The 22,215-nt window shown below is 47.4% G+C and overlaps 1 protein-coding gene across 1 annotated transcript in view; it reads right to left on the bottom strand.

Moving 5' to 3' along the window:
- Positions 1-4,018: 4,018 nt before the first annotated feature.
- commd10 (COMM domain containing 10) overlaps positions 4,019-22,215 on the bottom strand; it is a 64,316-nt gene continuing 46,119 nt past the window's right edge. The window contains exons 6-7 of the mRNA XM_034541487.1: positions 5,484-5,543; positions 4,019-5,205 (exon numbers count right to left, since the gene is read on the bottom strand). Coding sequence (XP_034397378.1) covers positions 5,167-5,205; positions 5,484-5,543 — 99 coding nt within the window. The 3' untranslated portion in view covers positions 4,019-5,166. The remainder of the gene's footprint in view (positions 5,206-5,483; positions 5,544-22,215) is intronic.

The following is a 22,215-nucleotide window of genomic DNA, read 5'->3' as shown; positions in this document are numbered from 1 at the left end:
AAAGCTGGGCTGGGATCAGTTTCGGAAGCCGACAACAGGCTCTTGGATTACGTCTACAAAATACCCCAAACATGTCACAAACAGGCTGCAGAGGCTCGGGATCAAAAAGCGGTGCTCTCATCCACTTTATTAATAATGCACATCAAGGTTAGTGGTACTCCCATTTGGTACTCCAATCACGGCGGTGCCAACCTATTTCCAAGCCTCCTTGGGCCGAGCTGGTTGGCTGCCAACGGATGCTTCAATAATTTAGTCATCCAATTTAAGAAGTATCGCACACAGATTCTGTGCAACAGAAGTTATAGCATAAACAACCCGGTTATTGTAGGTCAAATTTCAGTTTGAATCTGAGTCAGAGAAAGTTCTGACATGTCAATCCTTTGAATTGTAGAAGCCCACTGGACACCTTTCCTGCTTTCTTTTCCGTTTCATGTGCCTAAAGATGCAAAGCGCTACTTCTCCACAGTTTCCTCGCTACCAGACATCCTTTTGGACATTAACTCAACTGTCAAACAATCACATTAACTGGGAATACTGGGGGAAATTGCATTCCTGGAAACCTCTGAAACCTGAAAAGGTTGAAGTGTCACCTTTATCTCGTCATTCTGACTGACAGTTTTGTAAATGTGGGGAATACTGAGAAAGGTTTCCCAGGTTGGCCCTATTCTCAATTCAGATAGCGTCCAATTACAGCGGCGCGTTCAGCGAGGGAGCACAGTGATACATATTTTAATTTCAGGGCACGCAAAAGAGGCAACGGCATGCAAAGCAGATTGTTCTTGACACAACACAGATTTATTGTGACCACCGCTCTGCTATTGTTACATTTTTTATTAGCTGCTCTCAGCCTGCTTGTCCATTGTGACGGGTTGTTCCTCATGAAAGAGGACCGGTGCTATCTGTGCGGCTTAATGCTATTGTTGTTACTCTTATGGCCGTTGTTTATCGTTTACAAAAGACACTTGTGATGATGGCGTCTCTTTTGTCTTTTGAAAGCAGCGAGTTGGGCAGATGGTGAATACGTTATACACACACACACACACATTTTGTTTATAATCCACACACTAAGTCCTCACAAGCACTTACTGTATAAATGCACTCACAACTGCTCACGTGTAGTCAATGGTACAGTAGGAGGCCATGTCCACAGCTGGGGAAGCTGTTTGTACAATGAGTTCACTGATAACAACAGGTTGAGGTCTTCTGCTACGAGGAGAACACTCGTCCAGCTTTTGTTCCCGTGACTGAGAGGGCCGTTAATAACTCGGCCCTGATAATGCGTTATTTCCTCGATAAGAGAGCACTAAAGACAGTGAAGCTTCCGGTCTGATAAGTCATATAATGTATCAGTCAATTGTAAATCATAGGCCGCCGAGCTACTGACCGCTGATGAGCAGTGCTTGTATCAGTTAGTTTTGTACTGGACTGAATGCGACAGCTTGGACCACAAACAGCCTGAATGCACCACAACGTCCCTTAGAAGGGTTCATTTAATGTTGTACGTATGGAGGAAGTCGCTTTGATTGGTGACCCGACCGCTTAAGCTAAAGTGTGTAGTGTGTGGGATTTGGCGGCATCTAGTGGTGAAGTTCCATGCGTTTAGGAGGATTACGGCGGTAGACGTGAAAACGCCAATTTATCTTATCGAGAGCCAGAGTTTGGTCTGTCTGTTCTGGGCTACTGTAGAAACATGGTGGCTGACTAACGACTACACAACAATCCTCATTGTGACTAAACACTAAGAAAACTAATACCAAAAATATATTCCATTTCTGCCAAGAAATTCCAAGAAATGCTACACACTGTTGCATCAAAAAGGAGTAAAAAAATTAATGAACTTCATAATCCGTGAGCACGAAACATTCTCATTTTCCTTCCCTTGTGGTTTAAAACAAACGTGCACAGGTACTCGCTCGGCCTTCACTTTTAGAAGTCCATTCACCTCAATGGCCCCGTGGAGCTCATGTAAATGTATGTGGTGCTTTTACATGGAGGTCAACTCGGGCGTCGTGCAAGTTTCCACTGTTGACCACTTGCAAACAGTCGTGACATCTGAGCGGACCGCAGAGTCTAGAATTGAAATAGCGTCCCATTTTTTGTTCACCCTGTTCTATTGAACAGGAAGCTGCGTCAGTTTCTCATCCGTGCCCAAAGAAAGGAAACTGCCCTCTATCCAATGGTGGCCCCTGCACAACCCCACAAAGTCACGATGGCATTGTCTGAGCTTAGAATTTCACATTTTCTAGTGTGGCCGATGTAAAGTCTCCGCTCAGTGAATTTAATGTTCTGTTACAGAGTTTTCAACTACATCACCCAGTACCCTGGACACTAAACACGAGGTTCAACGGCCTGCTTGCTTTTGTGCATCAGATATCAGTGGCTGTCATCTGTGGCCAAGCTCCGTCAGCCCTGTAGGACTTTACCTCACACTGAGACGCGTATTAAAGCACCCCAAACCACCGAAGAACCAGCAAGTGTGTTTGTTAGAGGCTGGACATAGCTTGCCTACTCACACACACCGGAGCTTGCAAACAGCTTTGACAAGTACACGCAGAGACACAACCGCGCACACACACACACACACACACACACACACACATGCACAGGCCCCCTATCGCTCTCCTCGGGACTCTGTGTGCTGTGTTCTGCCTGATCTCAGTGTGAGTCTCTCTTTTTTTGTTTTGCTTTCCTTCTTGTGTTTTTTTTTCTTCTTCCAGGCAACCATTTCTGCTCGGCCCTGCCATCTGTTCTCCATGCTGTGGAACACGGCGCTCCCTCTGGCTGCAGGTGTTTTCGCATGGTGGCAAAAATTGTCAATTGGAGTATTACGGAAAAAAGTACTCAGGACAAAAGTGGTTCAGAATGGGGCTCAGGCTGTTTTTTTGGGACGGTTAAATCACCCAGTGAGTCATTTCTTTTTTCCCAGTTTTTATAAATATAGTGTGTCCGTGTGTGAACTATCTTTATGAGGACCAATTACCTTCAGATTGAGGACATTTGTGTAAAGTGAGGACATTTTGTCCGGTTCTCCGTTCTTCAAAGACCTGTTTCAGGGTTCAGGCTTGGTTTTAAGCTTCAGGTTAAAATAAGGTTTAAGTTAGGTTAATATTTAATGCATTATTTCATAATGGCATTATATGTCCTCACAAAGATTTAAGTACAGGGATGTGTGTGTGAGCATTTTATTGACCACATTTGTGTTTACCTACATATGTGTGCTCGTATCTCCATTGAAACTGGCTTTGAAGGTGTAATGTAGGAGAAATATAAAGTGCTGATGGTCGTCTCTTTTCTTGGTGTACACCTTTGGATATGTTTAATATCACCGAGGGGGCAGTTGTTCCCATAGTAAGTTACATTTTACAAGGCAAGGTGGAAGTGGGAGTGATTTTCTTGTTTGGTTCAGTCTGTATTTGTATGTTTATATCCTCTCTACGTACCAATTATCCTATTAACACAGCGTGCTACCTGCTGAGGTTGGACTCTAAAAGCAGCTGGACCACATGAGGAAAGTTGTCTGCAGGGACACGATTTTGAAATGAAAATGAGGTTTGTGAACAATTTTCAAGAAGGGCCTCAATTATACAGAGACTAAATCTGTATAATCTCATATTCCTTTTGATCCATCCATCCGTCCGCCCTCCACTGCTAAGAGAAGCAGCCTAAATGTCCTTCTCCGTGACCTCTAGCTCGTCCTTGGGGACATTAGAATCTCCCCCAGTGGGTTCTGCTGCCGGACGTGTCGAGAATACCTCCAACATGAAATAGCCAGGAAGCATCCGCAAACCCCTCAACTGGCTCCTTTGAAATGTTTCAGCTCCTCCCCCTCATCCCTAAAACTGAGCCCAGACAGCCAGCGAAGACGTCTGCTTTGTGTCGTGATCTCTTCCTTACAGGTATATTGGTAATAAGGTGAAGTGCTTCACCAGAAAATCCATGGCCTCAGACTCTGATGGTCATTTCATCGGCTTCATGAATGCAGCCAAGAGCAGAATCATCAATTCAATCAATCAATCAATCAAGGTACAATCTGTACAGTATTTATTGCATGTTTTTAACTGATTTATAATATGAAAAAGTAATGGACAAACAGTTTGGAATCGAGTGTGTACAGAATAGTAAGCAGGTAAAGGTTGAGTACACTGGTCAGCAGGGAATTGGCCGCTGGTAGATCTGGTGCTGTTGGGTTTACTGAATCTGCATGGGAGAACAACACCTGGGAGTAGCACGCACGCACACACACACACACACACACACACACACACACACACACACACACACACACACACACACACACACACACACACACACACACACACACACACACACACACACACACACACACACACACACACACACACATGCACACATGCACGCACACACACATGCACACACACACATGCACACATGCACGCACACACACATGCACACACACACACAGACAGATTCATACATCCATCTACACACAGACATACATGTACACACACAAACACACACGCACGCACACACACACGCACACACACACACACACACGGACATACACACACACACACGGTCCGCTGTGCCTCCGAGAACTCCCATCTGTTGAACCAGCAGTCCAGGTTGGTCTTAATGAGAAATAATGAGCCTTCACTAAATAACAACAGCTTGGATGGATTTCACCTCCACTTCAGATGTGATCAGAACAGGACAATAGTTCCTTCTCCATGTTACTGAATCCATTTGTTTTAACTCTAAATAACATTTCATTTCCTCTGACTTCTTTCTTTTATGAGGGTACAAACACATTGTTAGGATGACTGAATGTTGGCACATTAACATCCGAAAGTCTCTAATTCACATCAAACATTTACGTTCCTCACTGCTGGATATAGAACATGTCACAAAGCAATGCCTTTCAGTACAATGGCCATTGACGAAGGTGATTTTCCCACCATGCCCTTAATGAAGATACAAAAGTTCAAAGTAAAATCAGATCTTCGGCCTTTCTGCATTAAAAGGGGCTCACAGTGGAAAGAAACGCCCTTCCTTCAAAGTTTGACATGTTTGACAGAGAAAGAATGGAATTTCTAGGCCTCCAACAGCTGGCATAGCTGTCAGCGTAAAAATCTAACTGAGTATGTGTGTGTGTGTGTGTGTGTGTGGTTGTACAAAGACCACCAGGCATCAAGTCAGGGTATCCAATTGGCCTTGCACGATTTCAAGCTGAAAGAAAGAGGAGAAAAGGTTGAGTGTTTTGAAAAAAAAGTACATGTACACACACACACACACACACACACACACACACACACACACACACACACACACAGAGCAAGAGCCAGAAAGAAAAGAGAAAAAGGGCCACAAAAATGTATCAAACTATGACGTAGACATGCAGTCAGATGGATTTTGTCTGTCAATAAAGATGCAATGCAACATGGAAGGCTATGACACATGACGTGAATGTGGACACACACACACACACACACACACAAACAACAGACCTTGTTGTAGAAGTCAAGAAGCTCTTCGTGGTTGAAATCAACAAAGACATTTTCCTGAACCTGGGGGGGGGAGAGAGAGAGAGAGAGAGAGAGAGAGAGAGAGAGAGAGAGAGGCATATGAGTGTGGGAGAGCAAACAAACCAACAAAAAGGAAAGAATAAGTTCAGAGAAGTACGAGAACGACACAGCGGAGGGTAGAAAAGCCGCATTAAGAGCCCCTTTCGTAAGAGAGTAAATGACAAAGACCTGTTCAGCGGGCTTTCTTGTGCTTTCTATAAAAACCTTCATTAATTATTGCTGCTCTCTGGCCAGTGCGTACTTTCCTCGTAAGTCGTATCCATCAGTGTTTATAAATACACCCGAGGCCCACACAGCCATCGCTGCTCCTCCACTGTGTCGGGGCTCCATCTTTAAACATCTCTTAACATCTCTTAACATCCTGCAGTAGGTGATATGCAACATATAGTCTCACGGTGAGCACATGCCGTGACCGTGCAGAGCATGCGACGTAATGGAGAAAATGAGGCGGTTTCACTGCTCGTTGGCTACTTCATGACCAATCGAAAGCACGCGCGGTCATCTGATGAAGCGGACCGATTCGCTCGGCATGCGAGGAAACACACGAGCTGAAGACTTCTCCATGTGGGCCTCTGCGTCCGCAGGGAAACAGGAAACCATCCAACATGTGGTAAAAATGCATCGGCCGTTATGTGTGAAGTATTGAAGATTTTGTTTTTAAATGGGATGCAGAGAACACACAGGTCCTCTTCCTTTGATTTGAGGCCTACTGAAGTTTAAAAACCCAATGTATCCAATAGAATTACGCAATGCTATCATCTGAATAGAGCAAGGTGAATTAAGGAAATAATGCCAGTTATGAAGTATAAGGAAATATTAATAAAACAAATCTTTTAAATGATCCGTTTTCATGCTGCGTCAATCCTTACATAAGAGTTTCTTGTAAGCTGTGAACCGTGTCATGAGGACTTTTACGGTCACCTGGGAGCCTGTTCCTCTCCCCTCTCTAAAGACAGCAGGCTTCACTAACTATCGAGGGAAAAGTGGAACAAACCAGGAGCAACCATCACCGGGCCGCTATCATCATTACCATCGGCCCATCACGAACCGAAGGCCCCCCCCCATATGAGTGGGTGTAATTGCGAGACACTTTATCACACCCATCATTGAGAAAAGAGCTGCAATATGTGAAATGCTTTCTGGGTAACACGGAGTCGGGGAGGGCAGACGGAAGTGCGCACCGTGCCGTCGCGGTCGAATGGCCGATCGCGCCGCCGCCGGCAAACTCCTGGCACCGACTAGGAGGGCGGGAGGAAAGACAAAACAAAAGACGGACGCAAAGGAACCAAAAAAAAAAAAGCAGAAGAAGAAAGAAATCTGCGCTGAGAGACACTAAAAGTACGAGTGCCGTCTGGTTGGACAGCTCCTCTCCCTGCAGTTTGGTGCTTGGAGACTAAATAGGGCTTTGGGTGCTCGGATCTACGCAACTGGCTGACTGACTGGTTGGGTGGGTGGGGAGTGGGGGGAGGCCATGTGTCAGAGCAAATTAATGACAGAGATATTAATTAGGAGCAACATTAAAAGTCCATAAAGGAGAGCCCGAAGTGGAAAGCGCTCCCCATCTCTCGTCAAAGCCGCCACCAAACACGGAGGATGGAGGACGGCCTCGGATTCAGCAGCAAGGACGGACGACAGGTAATAAAAACACTTATTATAATGTTGTTACCCAGCGAGACTCGAATGTAAAGAGGAGGCGCATCAAAGGTGATGAATCACTTCTCAGAGCAAAACAACAACAACAAGGGTGCTGTTAGGAAACAATTTCATTGGAAATACAAATTAGTTGAAAGATGTGACACACCCCGTCTGTGCTTCCAAGTCTCAGTTCACACACACACACACACACACACACGGTGCGCTCGGGTCGGAAGAAGAAACAAAACACTCGTCAGCTAACTGAGCTGTCTCTGTGACTCACTATGGGGTGAGACAGGAGGGGCGGCAACCGTCAATGCAGTGTGGGAAACATGATGTCGATCAAGACTGAGCTGCAACGAAGACAACAAACCAGTCCGTAACACTTCCTGTCTGTTGCACATGGGGTTGAGGATGAAAGGTGTGTTTGTGCTCAGAGAGACTGACGGTTTGTTCTGACGAGGATTTCCAGGTACTGTCGGGTATATGTGTGTGTGTGTGTGTGTGTGTGTCTTTGAGAAACAGTGAAACGCTGTTTTGTATTGAGAACATATGCACAAGGGCGCGTGTGTGTGTTTGTGTGTGTGTGTGTGTGTGTGTTTGGCCCATCCCATTGTTCCTCAGGGTTTAGATTTTACCAGGCAGTAACCCAACAAGGCTCTGACAGATCTAGGCTAACACTAATGGGGATAGGATGCATCATCCTCATCATCACAGCCCTATACTAACAGAACACACACACACACACACACACACACACACACACACACACGTCTCATCTGCCTCGGTGCCAAAATCCTGTGTGTCAGGATGCAGAAAGCAGGATTAACTGGTGAAGATAATCATGAATTCATTTGCATCTGGTGTTCCATATGCAACGACATGTTGGCGCATGTTATTGCGATATAGGCTACACGCCGAATAAAGTGGGACCACGCGTTGTCCTCTCTGAAAGAGCCAAAGACAAAAAGCCTTCCACAAGGTCACTTGTCCGATTCCCCGCGGACGGGGCAACATCGCCCCGGAGGGATGATTGGGGAAGAAGCTCCATACGGATTACAGCACGAGCCCCGAGACTCGCGCTGAGATTACCGCAATGTTAAGGCATCTCTGGTTTACTGCAAGCTGGGTATTATTTTTTCGTATAGCTTTGGCCTTCGTTCAGGAATAATAATAACATCCTCAAGGGGTAGTTTGGGGGACAACACATCCAATGGGGTTTTAAACCAACCCCAAGATTAACCAGACATATCGCAGACGGTGTCCTTTTTTTTAACCAAAATCTGACCTGCTCAACTGTGGCCTCCTACACTGGAGGTGTGCAGTAATAGTCCAGGAACTTGGTCTTGCTCAAAGTGCGACACGGTCGACATGCAGCGTGACCCTGAAGGCATCACCTTTGGCACACAAAAAGGGAAAATCCTGGAATTCTAAATCCACTCCAGCGACAGTAATTAGTTCATATTTGAAAGGCTCACAATCAGAGACGGACAACCTTGTTACTTGTATTTGAAATGAAATTATTGAAAATAAATTGGATAAAAAGGTACTTTAGAGCGGAGTGATTTTGTATTTTCAAAATACGTGAAATACTTTCTCCAAGATTCATAAAACATAACAAATCAATAAATCCATGTAAACACATCTGAAAATAGAGTACACACACACGGTAATCTTGTTCATCATCAGAATACGTTCTCATCACTGATTATGTGTTGGCTTTGTGGGTCAAATCTAGCATGCACAACAATGTAGTTAAAAGGTGTTTTTTTGGATCATATTTAGGCACTTTTCAAAACTTACCCTTCATACAATTCCATCTTTTTTTCCCACTCTCAATCAGAACAAATGTAACAGACAAAATAGTTGTTCTTGCAATTTGTGTGAAGTTGTAAAACATTTTTGAGTTGTACTTCCTAGCATCACTACTGGGTCAAAAATATTGTGTTTTTATTTTTTTAGATCTCAGAAGTTTCCGCAAAACAAACACGTAATGCTAGAAACAGAAATGACGGCCAAGACTAAAAAAAACAAAAACAAAAGTACTATAAATATTGCATTCAACAAGCCCATCAAGTGGTTACTGGTTTCAGTGGTGTCCGTTCATATAAGACCTCATGTGTGGGGCATGGAGCGCTGGTACCACAAGGAGTCTGCGTGAACGGGGCTGGATGCACTCAAAGAGGCACTCTTCATCAATTATTTGCCTCGGTGCAATAAAGAACAGCTCGCATTTGATATACTTGTCAAAAGCAGTGCATATATTTCCGTCACTGAGTACTTCAAAGGAATTGCTTTTATCAAGTAAGAAATTTAAAGAAAAGGCAGGAAGGGAATGAAGAAGAGGGGGGGGGGGGGGGGGGGGGGGGGGAGTAAAAGTGTTAGGATCCCTGTCTGTTGTTAGTGTTGGCTCCCCTCTTTGTTCCCCTCCTGTCCGGTTTGTTGTTGTGTGCTTAATGTTTTGCTTTTTCAGTCTACAGTCTCCACCTCCGGTTTCCGCCCACTACCACGCCCCTCTCCTTTGGCTCAGCTGGGGCTCGTTGCCCTAAGTGCCACCAGCTGTATTAAGGACCATGGCATTCCCTGACGGGTTGTCAGATCATTCCGGTCACCAGTCTGGTTCCTACTGCATGTTGGGATTCACCAGATCTCTACCGATCCCGTGGGTAGCAAGGACTTGAGCTCGGTTGAGTTGCCCTCCCGACTCCAGCGAGGAAAGACTCGCGCCTGATCAGCTGGTCAACTCTGATCATTGTTTTGTTTGTTTTATTCTTTGCTGTTTTTTCCTTCCCGATGAATTAGGGAAATAAAGATCCTGAATCTTAAGGTCTGCTGCGTGAGCGTGCGTTTGGGTCCTCCACACCACACAACCCTAACAGAATGATCTGACCAACATGACGGACCCAGCAGCCGCAGCAGCATCGCTTGCGGAGGAGAATCTGCAGAGGGCGATCTCGTCGCAAGGCAATCTCCTCGGACAACACCACCTGATGCTGCAGAACCTCCTCGACTCCCAGCGTTCCATCAGGTCCCAGATGGCGGAGATAGGAGGTCTGTTACGGGATGTCGCGCTGCACCGTTTTCCCCAGCCCGACCACCAGCCCCGTTCCTCTCCGCCGCAGTCGGTTCTGCAGGACTCGGCTGGCAACCATGAGTCTTTTGTTCCTTCTCCTGTGCCCTATGGCGGAGCGTCCGGGGAGTGCAGAGGATTTATGCTCCAGTGTAATTTTGTTTTTGACCAACAGCCCCGCACATTCGCCTCGGACAATGCTAGGGTGGCTTATATGGTGGGGTTGCTGCGCAGCAGGGCACTCGTCTGGGCTGAAGCTTGGCTCGTCAGACGCTCTCCTGCCCAGGTTTCCTACACGCGCTTCGTGGAGGAATTCAAGAGAGTATTCGACCACCCGGTGTACACCCGGGACGTTGTTCAGCGCCTGCTCAGTCTTCGTCAGGGCTCAACTAGCGCAGCGGAGTACTCTGTGGATTTCCAGATTCTGGCCACGGAGTCTGGTTGGGACAAGGAGGCACTAAAGGGAATTTATCGCAGCAGTCTTTCGGATTCTCTGAAGGACGAGTTGGCCGTCAGGGAGGAGCCGGGGTCTTTGGATGAGCTCATCACGCTCTCCATCAATATCGATAACCGCATTCGGGAACGTCGTCGGGAGAGGAGCTACAGGCCTTCCTATCCTGTCCGTCAGTTTGCTTCCACTTCCAGCTCTCAGCCTCCGAGCCTGTTCCGACGTTCCAGTCTTGCGCGCCCCCGCTCTCCTCCCTCGGCACCTCCCCCTTTGGAGCCGGAGGAACCGATGCAACTCGGCCGGATTCATCTCTCTCGGGAGGAGAGAGAGAGACGCCTCCGCGCTGGAGGCTGTTTGTACTGTGGTGAGTCGGGACACCGCATGGCCGTTTGCTCTGTTCGGCCAAAAGAGAGAGCTCGCTGGTAAGAGTGGGGAAGCTAGCGGGCGGTTCAAGGTCAATTCCCCATTCCAGATCTCGATCGCTATTTCCTGTCACCCTGGGCTTGCCATCTGGGCCAGTGCACCTATCGGCGCTCATCGATTCAGGGGCTGAGGAGAGCTTTTTGGACACTGAGTTCATCAGGAGTCATGGGATTCCGGTGGAGGCGTTAGAGTGCTCTCAGCCGGTGTACGCACTGGATGGCAGCCTACTGGCAGAGATAACTCACTGGACTCAGCCTATTTCCCTGCTCGTGTCTGGTAACCACAGTCAAAAGACCCGGTTTTTTCGAGTTCCCTTCCCCGCAAACACCCCTGGTTCTGGGACTCCCCTGGCTCAAGGACCATAATCCTCAGATCGATTGGGCTGGGGGTCGGATCACCGGTTGGAGTCCCGCCTGTCACTCCCGCTGCCTCAGATCTGCTGTGCCCCGGCAGCCTAGTCTTGTAAGCAGACATGACGCTTGTCCTAGCCTCGCCGCAGTGCCTCGGGAATATAGGGACTTGGCAGAGGCATTCAGTAAGGAGCGGGCCCTTTCACTTCCTCCTCATCGTCCCTACGATTGTGCCATTGACCTGCTTCCGGGCGCATCACTTCCCACGAGCCGGTTATATAATCTCTCCCGGCCTGAGCGTGAGTCCATGGAGAAGTATATAACCGATTCAGTCGCCGCAGGAATCATACGGCCCTCTTCTTCACCTGTGGGAGCGGGTTTCTTCTTCGTCTCCAAGAAGGATAGGAGTCTTCGTCCCTGCATTGATTACAGAGGTTTGAATCAGATTACCATCAAGAATAAGTACCCCTTACCACTTATCTCCTCTGTTTTTGAGTCCTTAGCTGGAGCCAAGATTTTCACGAAGCTGGACCTCCGTAACGCTTATCACCTGGTCCGAATTCGTGAGGGGGACGAATGGAAGACGGCCTTTAACACACCCCTGGGACATTTTGAATATCTGGTGATGCCGTTTGGTTTGACCAATGCCCCTGCCGTTTTTCAGGCCCTTGTGAATGACGTCCTCCGCGACTTCCTAAACCGTTTTGTGTTTGTGTATATTGATGACATTCTCATCTTCTCCCCAAGTCCTCAGGAGCACACTAACCATGTCCGCCAGGTCCTGCAACGGTTGTTGGAGAATCAGCTCTTCATCAAGGCGGAGAAGTGCGAGTTCAACGTCACCTCTGTGCAGTTCCTGGGCGTCTTCATTGAGGAGGGTCAGGTGAGAAAGGACCCCGAGAAGGTGAAGGCAGTGACTGAGTGGCCGGTACCCGCCTCAAGAAAGAAGCTCCAGCAGTTTCTGGGGTTCGCTAACTTTTACCGCCGGTTCATTCGGGACTACAGCCGAGCGGCAGAACCACTGACACGGCTCACCTCCTCCAAGGTACGTTTTTCATGGTCCCCTGAGGCTGACAAGGCTTTTCAGTCCCTCAAGGAAAGGTTCGTCTCGGCTCCAATCCTGGTTCACCCGGACGAGACTCGCCAGTTTGTTGTTGAGGTGGACGCCTCTGACACCGGCGTCGGAGCCGTACTCTCCCAGCGGTCAGCTGCCGACTCCAAGCTTCATCCCTGTGCTTTTTTCTCTCGTAGACTTTCTCCGGCGGAGAGAAACTATGACGTTGGCAACCGTGAGCTGTTGGCCGTCAAGCTGGCCATGGAGGAGTGGAGGCACTGGCTGGAGGGATCAGTGATCCCCTTTGTCGTCTGGACCGACCACCGGAATCTGGAGTATATCCACACGGCTAGACGCCTCAATTCCCGCCAGGCCCGCTGGGCTTTGTTCTTCACACGTTTTAACTTCACCATCACCTTTCGGCCAGGGCACAAGAACACCAAGCCGGATGCACTTTCCCGTCAGTTTGCCCCGGTGGAGGGAGATTCTCCTCCCGACACCATCTTACCTGCCTCGTGCATGCTTGGTGCTGTTTCCTGGGAGATCGAGAGAGTGGTACGTGAGGCCCAGCAGACCCAACCTGACCCCGGAGGGGGCCCCCCGAATCGCCTGTTTGTCCCTTTGGCTGTCCGTTCCCGAGTCCTGCGGTGGGCCCACGAGTCCCGTCTCTCTGGCCACCCCGGCATCCGCCGGACAATAAGCTGGCTCCGCCGCTCCTTTTGGTGGTCGTCTCTCGAGGCGGATACTCGCTCATTTGTGCTGGCCTGCTCTACGTGCGCCCGCAACAAGGCTTCACACCGACCCCCCGTGGGGTTACTACGACCACTCCCTGTGCCTCAACGCCCGTGGTCTCATATTGCAGTGGACTTTGTCACTGGTCTCCCCCCATCAGACAGCAACACCGTCATTCTGACTGTGGTGGACCGGTTTTCGAAGGCCGCCCATTTCATTCCCCTGCTCAAGCTTCCATCAGCCCGTGAGACCGCCGACTTGCTGGTTCTACATGTGGTTAGGCTTCATGGGATCCCTGCGGACATAGTTTCAGACCGTGGGCCGCAGTTCTCTTCCCAGTTGTGGAAGGCATTCTGTCACACCCTCGGCGCCACGGCCAGCCTCTCCTCGGGGTTCCACCCACAGACTAACGGCCAGACCGAGAGGATGAACCAGGAGCTTGAGGCCATCCTCAGGTGTGTGACCGCCACCAATCCCTCCTCATGGAGTCGTCACCTCCCGTGGGTCGAGTATGCCCACAATTCCCACACTTCTACCGCTACCGGACTATCCCCATTTGAGGCCTCCATGGGCTATCAGCCTCCCCTGTTCCCTAGCCAGGAGGTCGAGGTAGCTGTCCCTTCAGTCCAGAGCAGTGCTCGTCGTTGTAGGCGCGTGTGGAGGGAGACTCGGGCTGCTCTGCTTCGCACAGCTGAGCAGAACAAGAGAGTGGCGGATCGACGTCGTGTTCCAGCACCGGCCTACCGTGTTGGACAGTCGGTTTGGCTTTCGTCCAGGGACATCCCCCTCCGCACAGAGTGTAGGAAGCTCTCCCCCAGATATATCGGCCCTTTTCCCATCATCTCCATCATCAACCCCGTCTCGGTTAAACTACAGTTGCCTCGTTCCATGAGGATTCACCCAGTATTTCATGTCTCACTCCTCAAACCCGTTGTCTCCAGCCCCCTAAACCCTCCGCCAGAACCCCCTCCACCCCCCCGTCTCTTCGAGGGGGGCCCCGTCTACACGGTCAACCGCCTATTGGATGTCCGCCGTCGAGGTAGGGGGTTTCAGTACCTGGTGGACTGGGTGGGTTATGGACCGGAGGAGCGGTGCTGGGTGCCCCGTTCCCGGATCTGTGATCCGTCGCTCATTTCAGATTTCAACCGGCGGAACCCCATTAGACCCGGTGGTTCGCCAAGAGGCTCCCGTTAAGGGGGGGGTACTGTTAGGATCCCTGTCTGTTGTTAGTGTTGGCTCCCCTCTTTGTTCCCCTCCTGTCCGGTTTGTTGTTGTGTGCTTAATGTTTTGCTTTTTCAGTCTACAGTCTCCACCTCCGGTTTCCGCCCACTACCACGCCCCTCTCCTTTGGCTCAGCTGGGGCTCGTTGCCCTAAGTGCCACCAGCTGTATTAAGGACCATGGCATTCCCTGACGGGTTGTCAGATCATTCCGGTCACCAGTCTGGTTCCTACTGCATGTTGGGATTCACCAGATCTCTACCGATCCCGTGGGTAGCAAGGACTTGAGCTCGGTTGAGTTGCCCTCCCGACTCCAGCGAGGAAAGACTCGCGCCTGATCAGCTGGTCAACTCTGATCATTGTTTTGTTTGTTTTATTCTTTGCTGTTTTTTCCTTCCCGATGAATTAGGGAAATAAAGATCCTGAATCTTAAGGTCTGCTGCGTGAGCGTGCGTTTGGGTCCTCCACACCACACAACCCTAACAAAAAGATGACAACCCATTTGACAAAGGGGAGAAATAGGTACGAGGGAGATGAGCAGCAAAGTGAGAGCTGAGGAGGAGGAGGTGGAGGAGGAGAGTGAGGAGACGCGGTGGAGAATGGGGAGCTTAAGCAAAGGAATGAGGAAAACTGTGATAATCCAAGGGAGCTTTCAATATAACAAACAAGCAAAAGCATCTCAAACATCAAAACCATAAAGAAGTCACTGACAGAAATAATTTGTCTTATATCCAGAGATTTAACTTCAAACCTAATATAACAATAAAAACAAAGCTGCAAATTCACAGAGAAAAGAGGAGGAGGAATGAGACAAACACTTTTTTGTCTTGCCAGGTGAAGCAATCATAAAAAATAAAAAGAAGAAAGATGCTCGGCAGAGTCCACACCAGACAGACAAACAAGGGAAGGTGTCAATCAGTCTTCCGTGTACAGATACTCGGGTGGAGGAGTTTCTCAGTTGTGCCGTTTATGTGCATGGACGGCAGCGTGAAGCCAATTTTGTGTGTCTTAAACCTGCATGCTCTCCAATGGCCACCAGGGGGCGATTCCTCTGGTTTATAGAAGTCTATGAGAAAATTTGTTCCCTCAGTAAACATTGTAAACACGAGTTCATGGTCTCAATCTCTAGTTTCAAGTCTTCTTCAATACAGCATGATGTTCATTTAGTAAATTATGGTCCCATTTAGAGTCACAGAAAGCATAACGCGTGGTATGCTTTAGGGCGGGGCTACCTTGTGATTGACAGGTTTCTACCACCGCGTTTTCTGGTCTGGGAGTTGTCGGTGGTTTTATAGTCTCAGAACTTTAATCCTTTCACAGTGTGTTTTCAGTTAGTGACAGTTCATTGTGACATTTATAAATTGATAAATCAATGAGTTTGTAGGCTTATCAGACCCCAAAGCACTGGACACAGTGATGTATAATACATAAACAGACATTCAATCATTTTACAACTCGCCGTTCATATTGCTGCTAATCTTCCAGGTAAGAGCCCTTTGCATGTCCTTGAGCTCTGAGCTCAAGGACATGCAAAGGGCTGTTAACTTTTAACTTTTATCAGATGAACCGGCATTGTTGTGCCAGGGCCCCTGCTGGTTTAGTTTAGTTTAGTTTATTAACTGGTTTACGGCTAACTGATGCATTGGCCACGACATGATTGACCACATTAACTTCCTGCCCTGCAAACACTGACAGTTGTGTGGAAGAATCTCAGGTGGGGAATAAAACCAGTGCCTTTCAGTGAAGGGACAAGTGTTCTCCCTCAACATCACAGTGACCATGTGGACAACCCGGAGTTTGTCACCTCATCCAGAAATGATGTCACATTCCTGTGAGAAAGAAAAACCTTCTCCACTTGCTCTTGGTAATTACACAAAGTGTACAGCTTCATTTAGCTTTTTACACTTTGACATGTATCCCTCTTGGAGTTACAAATAGCGAAAACACTGCCAAAGTATGCATCGATTTTGGCAGTAAATTAAATGTTTATTATGTTTACACAACAACTAGCACTTAGCACCAACGAATGCACACAAAGTGCTGCGCTTCATCCCCGCGCGACCAAAGTGTATAAATATGAACCCGTTTGAGTGTGAAAGTTCAGAGTAAAGACTCATTATCCTGTTTCTCTGCAGCAGCAGCAGCAGCAGCAGCGCGGCATTAAACCGGCATCAAAGAAAGGTTAACTGTTACGTCGCCAGCTCAAGCGCCACATCACAGGTCCTCTGTGGCTTTGCTTCATTATGTGTCTCCTGAGACTGTGAGCTCTCTGACAGGTCGTCCTCTGCCTGGCTGGTGGCTTTTTGCCTGACGGGGGAGAAATCTTGACAGTGAAAGACAGAGGGAGGAAGACGGAGCGGCACGCACCGGAGGCCGAGCTGTCGGCTTTTTCTGGCCAAACCCTTCATCCCTCAACACACTCATAACAAACCACACTCTGTTCCTGGCTGCTTCACTGTAATTTACACACAGGCAACACTTTGTTTTTGTGTTCTTTTTGGGGCAAAGAAATGTGTTAGATTCCTTGCTGTTTCACTGTTATGTTGCCATGGGTACACGGATGGTTACAGAAGCCTGATGACTAAGTGTCTGCAGGTTCTATCTTTCTATCGGGTCTATCAACATGTCTGTGCGCTTGACTGCTTCTGTCTGTCGGCTTACAGCAACCATAAAATATGTGTCATTACGGTTTGTCAGTTAGCTCACAATGCATGCACGTCTGCCAACCTGTCCTCCTCTCTGTCTTTGTGCCAGCTTACATTCGCGAGCTCTCCTGGCTGTCTGAGCTGCATTCTGCCATTGTGCTGAGGGATGATTGGTGGTGTCACAGAGAGAGAGAGGGAGAGAGAGAGAGAGAGAGGACCCAAATGTCGACAACGGTGCAAAAGACAGAGGAATCACCGAAAAGTAGGCTCGAGACAGGGAGATCATCTACAGGACGAACCGACACGGGGCAGGAGACATACAGGGTTTAAGTACACAGGGAAGGTGCAAGGCCTTAGACACAGGAGGAAACAATCAGGGACAGGGCAGACGATCACAGGGACAGGAAGTGCAGAGAAACAGAGGACACGAGGGACTTAAAAATAAAACAGGAAACAAGACACAACTCCAGGAGGACACAAGGAGGGTTATCCGTCACTGTGGTATGAAGATGCCGGGTTAAAGATATCCCACAAACAGGTGATCACATGGAATAAAGTGGTGCCTCATCACCACTAAAATGATCTTTTTGCTTCTTTTAGACATAGCTTTTTTGTTCGACTGCTTTGTTTGTTTTTTTGTCTGCAAGTTAAGCTAACAACCAACGAGAAAGCGCACACATCTGTAGCTTTGATGGAAAAGGGACATTAAGCAAACGTGTGCAGACTTTACCTGCATCGTGTGTGTGTGTGCGTGTTTGTGCGTGTGTGTGTGTGTGTGTGTGTGTGGTGTGCTCGCCGATGCACGACATTGTTAGTGTGCGTTTGGTTAGCCGCATAGTGTCTGTCGCTGAAATCGGATGCGCTGACAAACGCAGCTGTGCTGTCAAAACAACGTCTTTTAATGTCTCAATAAAGATGTGTTTGTGTTGTTGTGTGCTACAGGTGCGCTGCCTCCTCCTTTATGTTGAGCGTGCTTTCTGCCCATCTGCCTGTGCCTCATCAACACTGTGGAGGCTCGCGGAGGTTGTTTAACCACCCAATCCCCCGTAGAGGTCAGCGGGAGCAACTGGACACACAGCACAGACTGTTAGCCTTTGGACTGGCTTTAGTGTAAACTGTGAGGAAATGGCACCTAAGCGGTCGCTTGTGGGTGTAATGAGACTTCTATTAAAACTTCCACTGGGTCACCAACATGGTTTCTCAGGATAAAAACCACTGAGGAGGTTGTTAACCCCGAACTGTTGTGCTATTACACTGCTAATTCTAACTGTGACGTTGCATTAATAGAAACACTCTTACTTTTCTTTTTAACCTTTTTTGATTCCATCTATTTTACACAGGCAGCCCACCTAGAAAGAAGTGGAAATATGGAAATCTACATTTCGATGACAATCTAGCAAACTTAGAGGAATACTTCATTGTTTGTAAATCAATCACTCAGCCTGTGTTACCTTGAATCTTGGAAGAAAACTCAAAGGACTCCACGGTGAACAGGGAATGAATAACGGGGAAAAGTCTTGATGAGTTGAAGTAAACTACATCAAAACATCCGTTTACAAACGATCGCACATCTCGCGCAGTACAATCCAGTATACATATCATATGATATAATGTTGCCGTTCATCTTTCAGACTTTTTCTTTAAGAATTGGGGGTAACGCGGGCTGAGACACAGTTTGTGATTGTAGCACTCCTTTAATCTGCCCAAAAAGATCACAAGATAGTATCGAAAGCCCTAGAAGAGCTGAATAGAGCCTGAGGTGAAATAGTTTTGTCAACTGCCACCTCCCCCAACCCCCCCACCCAGAAACCAGGAATCAACTCGCCACAATAAACTGTAAGTATAGGTGGAGAGAGCAGCAGCGACCGCCACCGTTTTTTTTCCAATCAAGAGAAGGTGACTCTTACTCCGAAATTGACCTTTTGTTGCAGTGAAGGAGTGAAAGCTCCTTTCCTTGCATGGTGGCCTTCCCACATGTGATCGGCAAAATGGAGAGTTTGAAACCTTTGTTTGTATTCAGAAACCTGGTGTTTGATGTTTTAATGGTGTGCACCATTATGCTACGGAACTCATTTGTACAGAAGCTGATCAATTTGTCACAGAGTGCCGTGTGTTTGAAGCTCAATGAACATCTTCAAGAGCTTCGGCTTTTTCTTTTGATCCACTGCACCACTCCACAATATTCCATGTGTCTGTTCGGCGAGCTCAGTAGCTTTACACAAAACGGCAATGTGTCTGTCAACAACAACAGAAAATCAATAGTTCACAAAACAGACATGTTTAATCTTCCCATGACCCTTTGAGCCCAAAAGCCTGTTCAGAAAGAGAGAGAAAAAAGGAAAACCTATGTGTGTGCATTGATGCTGAAAGGGGGGCACCGTGACCTGGTATCCACATCCACAGCCGTGCCCTGTAGCCATCGCACAGTGACAGACGTGGAACCTCAAAACGTCAGCCATTCACTAAAAAAGCCTGTCGACTGCAACAAATAAGAGCTGTCAAACCCAAACACTGGAAACTGTCAATCACCTGTGGTATTTATAACAGAAATGAGCACGGGCAAATATGTACACACACAAACACACACACACAGTCCTACTCTCCTAAATTTATTAAGAGACAAGAGGAGATGATGTTTTTCAAACCTCTGTCTCTGACTTGCGACATGCAAGAGACGACAGGATGGAAAAGCCTTCCCGTACAGCAAGGGGCCGACATGTCACTCAGTTGTTCTAATTTCAACGATTTGGAGAAAAAACTTGGGAATGAGCGCGCCTGCTGCATTCCATCAGTCGGAATATTTTAACCGTCTTAACTTCGCTTTCTCTCTTTTTTTCCCCCTCAAACGGGCCTTTTGATCACGCTCTCATTCTTTCTCAAGTCTGAAAACCACGGGGTGTAAATAATAGCACAAAGAGGAGCGGACTGTATTCTGCTACCCAGGGGGGAGGACGAGGGGGAACTTTGACAACAATCAAAAGAAAAACAAGGCAGGCGAAAACAATAAACAAACCGGGCTTTTGCTTTGTTTTGTGTGGAGACCGGGACGGAGAGGAGGCGGCATGGTTCAGGATGAATTCCTGAACGAACACACACACACACATGCACACGCACGCACGCAGACACAGGCCCACACACACACAACAAAAATTACACACAAATGTAAGTGGTAAGGAGGACCACATTAAAAACCCACCTAGATTATAGAAGTTATGCAGCTCTAATATAAAGAGGTTGGTACAAGTCTTTTTCTTCATTTCAGTTCAATGATTAGGTTGTTTTGGTGAAATTGAAATGTATATTTACAACCATTTACTCATTAGTTTTAGCTAACTATTTTAACTGTTTATTTATTAATTGGGTCGGCTGTAGCTCATGGGGGAGAGTGGCCGTCCCGTAACCTCAAGGTAGCCGGTTCGATCCCTGCTCTCCCCATAGTTGCATGTTGAAGTGTCCTTGAGCAAGACACTGAACCCCCAGTTGCTCCCCGGGGGCTTCACTGCAGCACACTGCTCCTTAATAACTAAGGATGGGTCAAATGCTGTGGGATGAATAAAGTGTACATTATTATTACATTTAGCCATCTATTTGAACAATATACAATAATTTTAGATAACAATGTTAAAGTTATATACATTACTATTAGATAACTGTTTTATGAAAATATCCCTTACTTTTAGCGAGATAATTCAACAGTATGTCTTTACTTTAAGTCATCTATTTTAACAATATTCCCATGAGCGTACGATTTTAAAGGTATATCCATTATTTTTTACTAATTTTAACTTGCTTACTAGTTTCCATGCACTCTTAATGCAACATGAGATGTTAATAAGTTCTCAGATGATGGGCAGCCAACTGGTTATTGTAAATGTTGACCTACTAGATCATTAGTAGAGATTTATAGACACAGACATTGATTGACACACACAATGCTGCGTCACAATCACTGCCTTCTCCCTGTCCCTCTCTTATCTTCTCTCCATCTCTCGTGGGCAAGATGCATCATCCTCTCCAGATTCATTCCTTTTCTTTATCTCTGGAACTTCGCCTTCGGCTCCTGCATGTCTCCCCTTGCATTAAGTGACGCCTTGTTATAAACAGCCCATCAGTGAGCTGTCCATCCAGACTGACATTCATTAAGAGTCAGCTCCGCCTGCAGTCTCCCTGCCTCTCTCAGCATCCCCACATGAATACATAGAACCAATTAGAGGAGGAACAGGGCATATGTCTACATGCTCAGAGAGGATGGGCCACAAACACAAACAGACACCTGAACAGATACAGCAGACAGATGGATGGCTGGATGGATGGATGGATGTTTTGACACTGGCCACATGCATAAAATCTGATTTTAAATGTTGTTGAAACCACAGACTCCATCATTTCTAACAAGCTAATTTCTGCCGTGTGTTGGAGTGACGTCATGGGTCAGAACTTTTGGGTTAAGAAAGTAAGCTATCGTTCCAACAGTAAATCACTGGGCCTTACGCTGGTTTCGAGATGGCTACGATATTTCTTTTAACACGTCACTAGACATCGACAGTTGGTACGGAAAGAAATTGCAAATAGTCCTACAGTCATAGCGGCATGACAGAAGACGCGACGGGAGAAATGTTCACGCGACAGGAGGAGGACCACGTGAAAAGCCTAAAGACACGACGGGAATGGTGCCGAGGATATGCGGTGGGCAGTCTGTGCTGGTGATCCGTGTGGCCGTGGGCTCGGGAGGGATTGTGTCGGTGGCATCAGTCAATGCATACATTCGACCTGTGTTACAAACTCGCTGACTGGAGCTGGAAATCCATTTAGTAAGTCGTCTTCAACTCGGTTGTGCTGAACACGCAGCGCCTTAATTCGAGGCATTAAAACACACCGGGTACACGACAATGATGAGGCTTGACATTTATGAGCAGCAGGAGGTTGCCACCGGGGCTAAACAAATAACATCCTCGGTGGTGGGCTAAATGGGACGATGGCTATTTTGCCTTTTGGTTTTGTCTCACACGGCTGAAGACACCTGTCTGTGCAGTTGGAGAGTGTGCGTAGGTTTATTATTTGTTTGTGTGTGTGTGTGT

The sequence above is a fragment of the Cyclopterus lumpus genome, chromosome 9, assembly GCF_009769545.1.
Source record: "Cyclopterus lumpus isolate fCycLum1 chromosome 9, fCycLum1.pri, whole genome shotgun sequence".
Taxonomy (NCBI): domain Eukaryota; kingdom Metazoa; phylum Chordata; class Actinopteri; order Perciformes; family Cyclopteridae; genus Cyclopterus; species Cyclopterus lumpus.
This window is presented reverse-complemented; position numbering and strand designations above follow the sequence as displayed.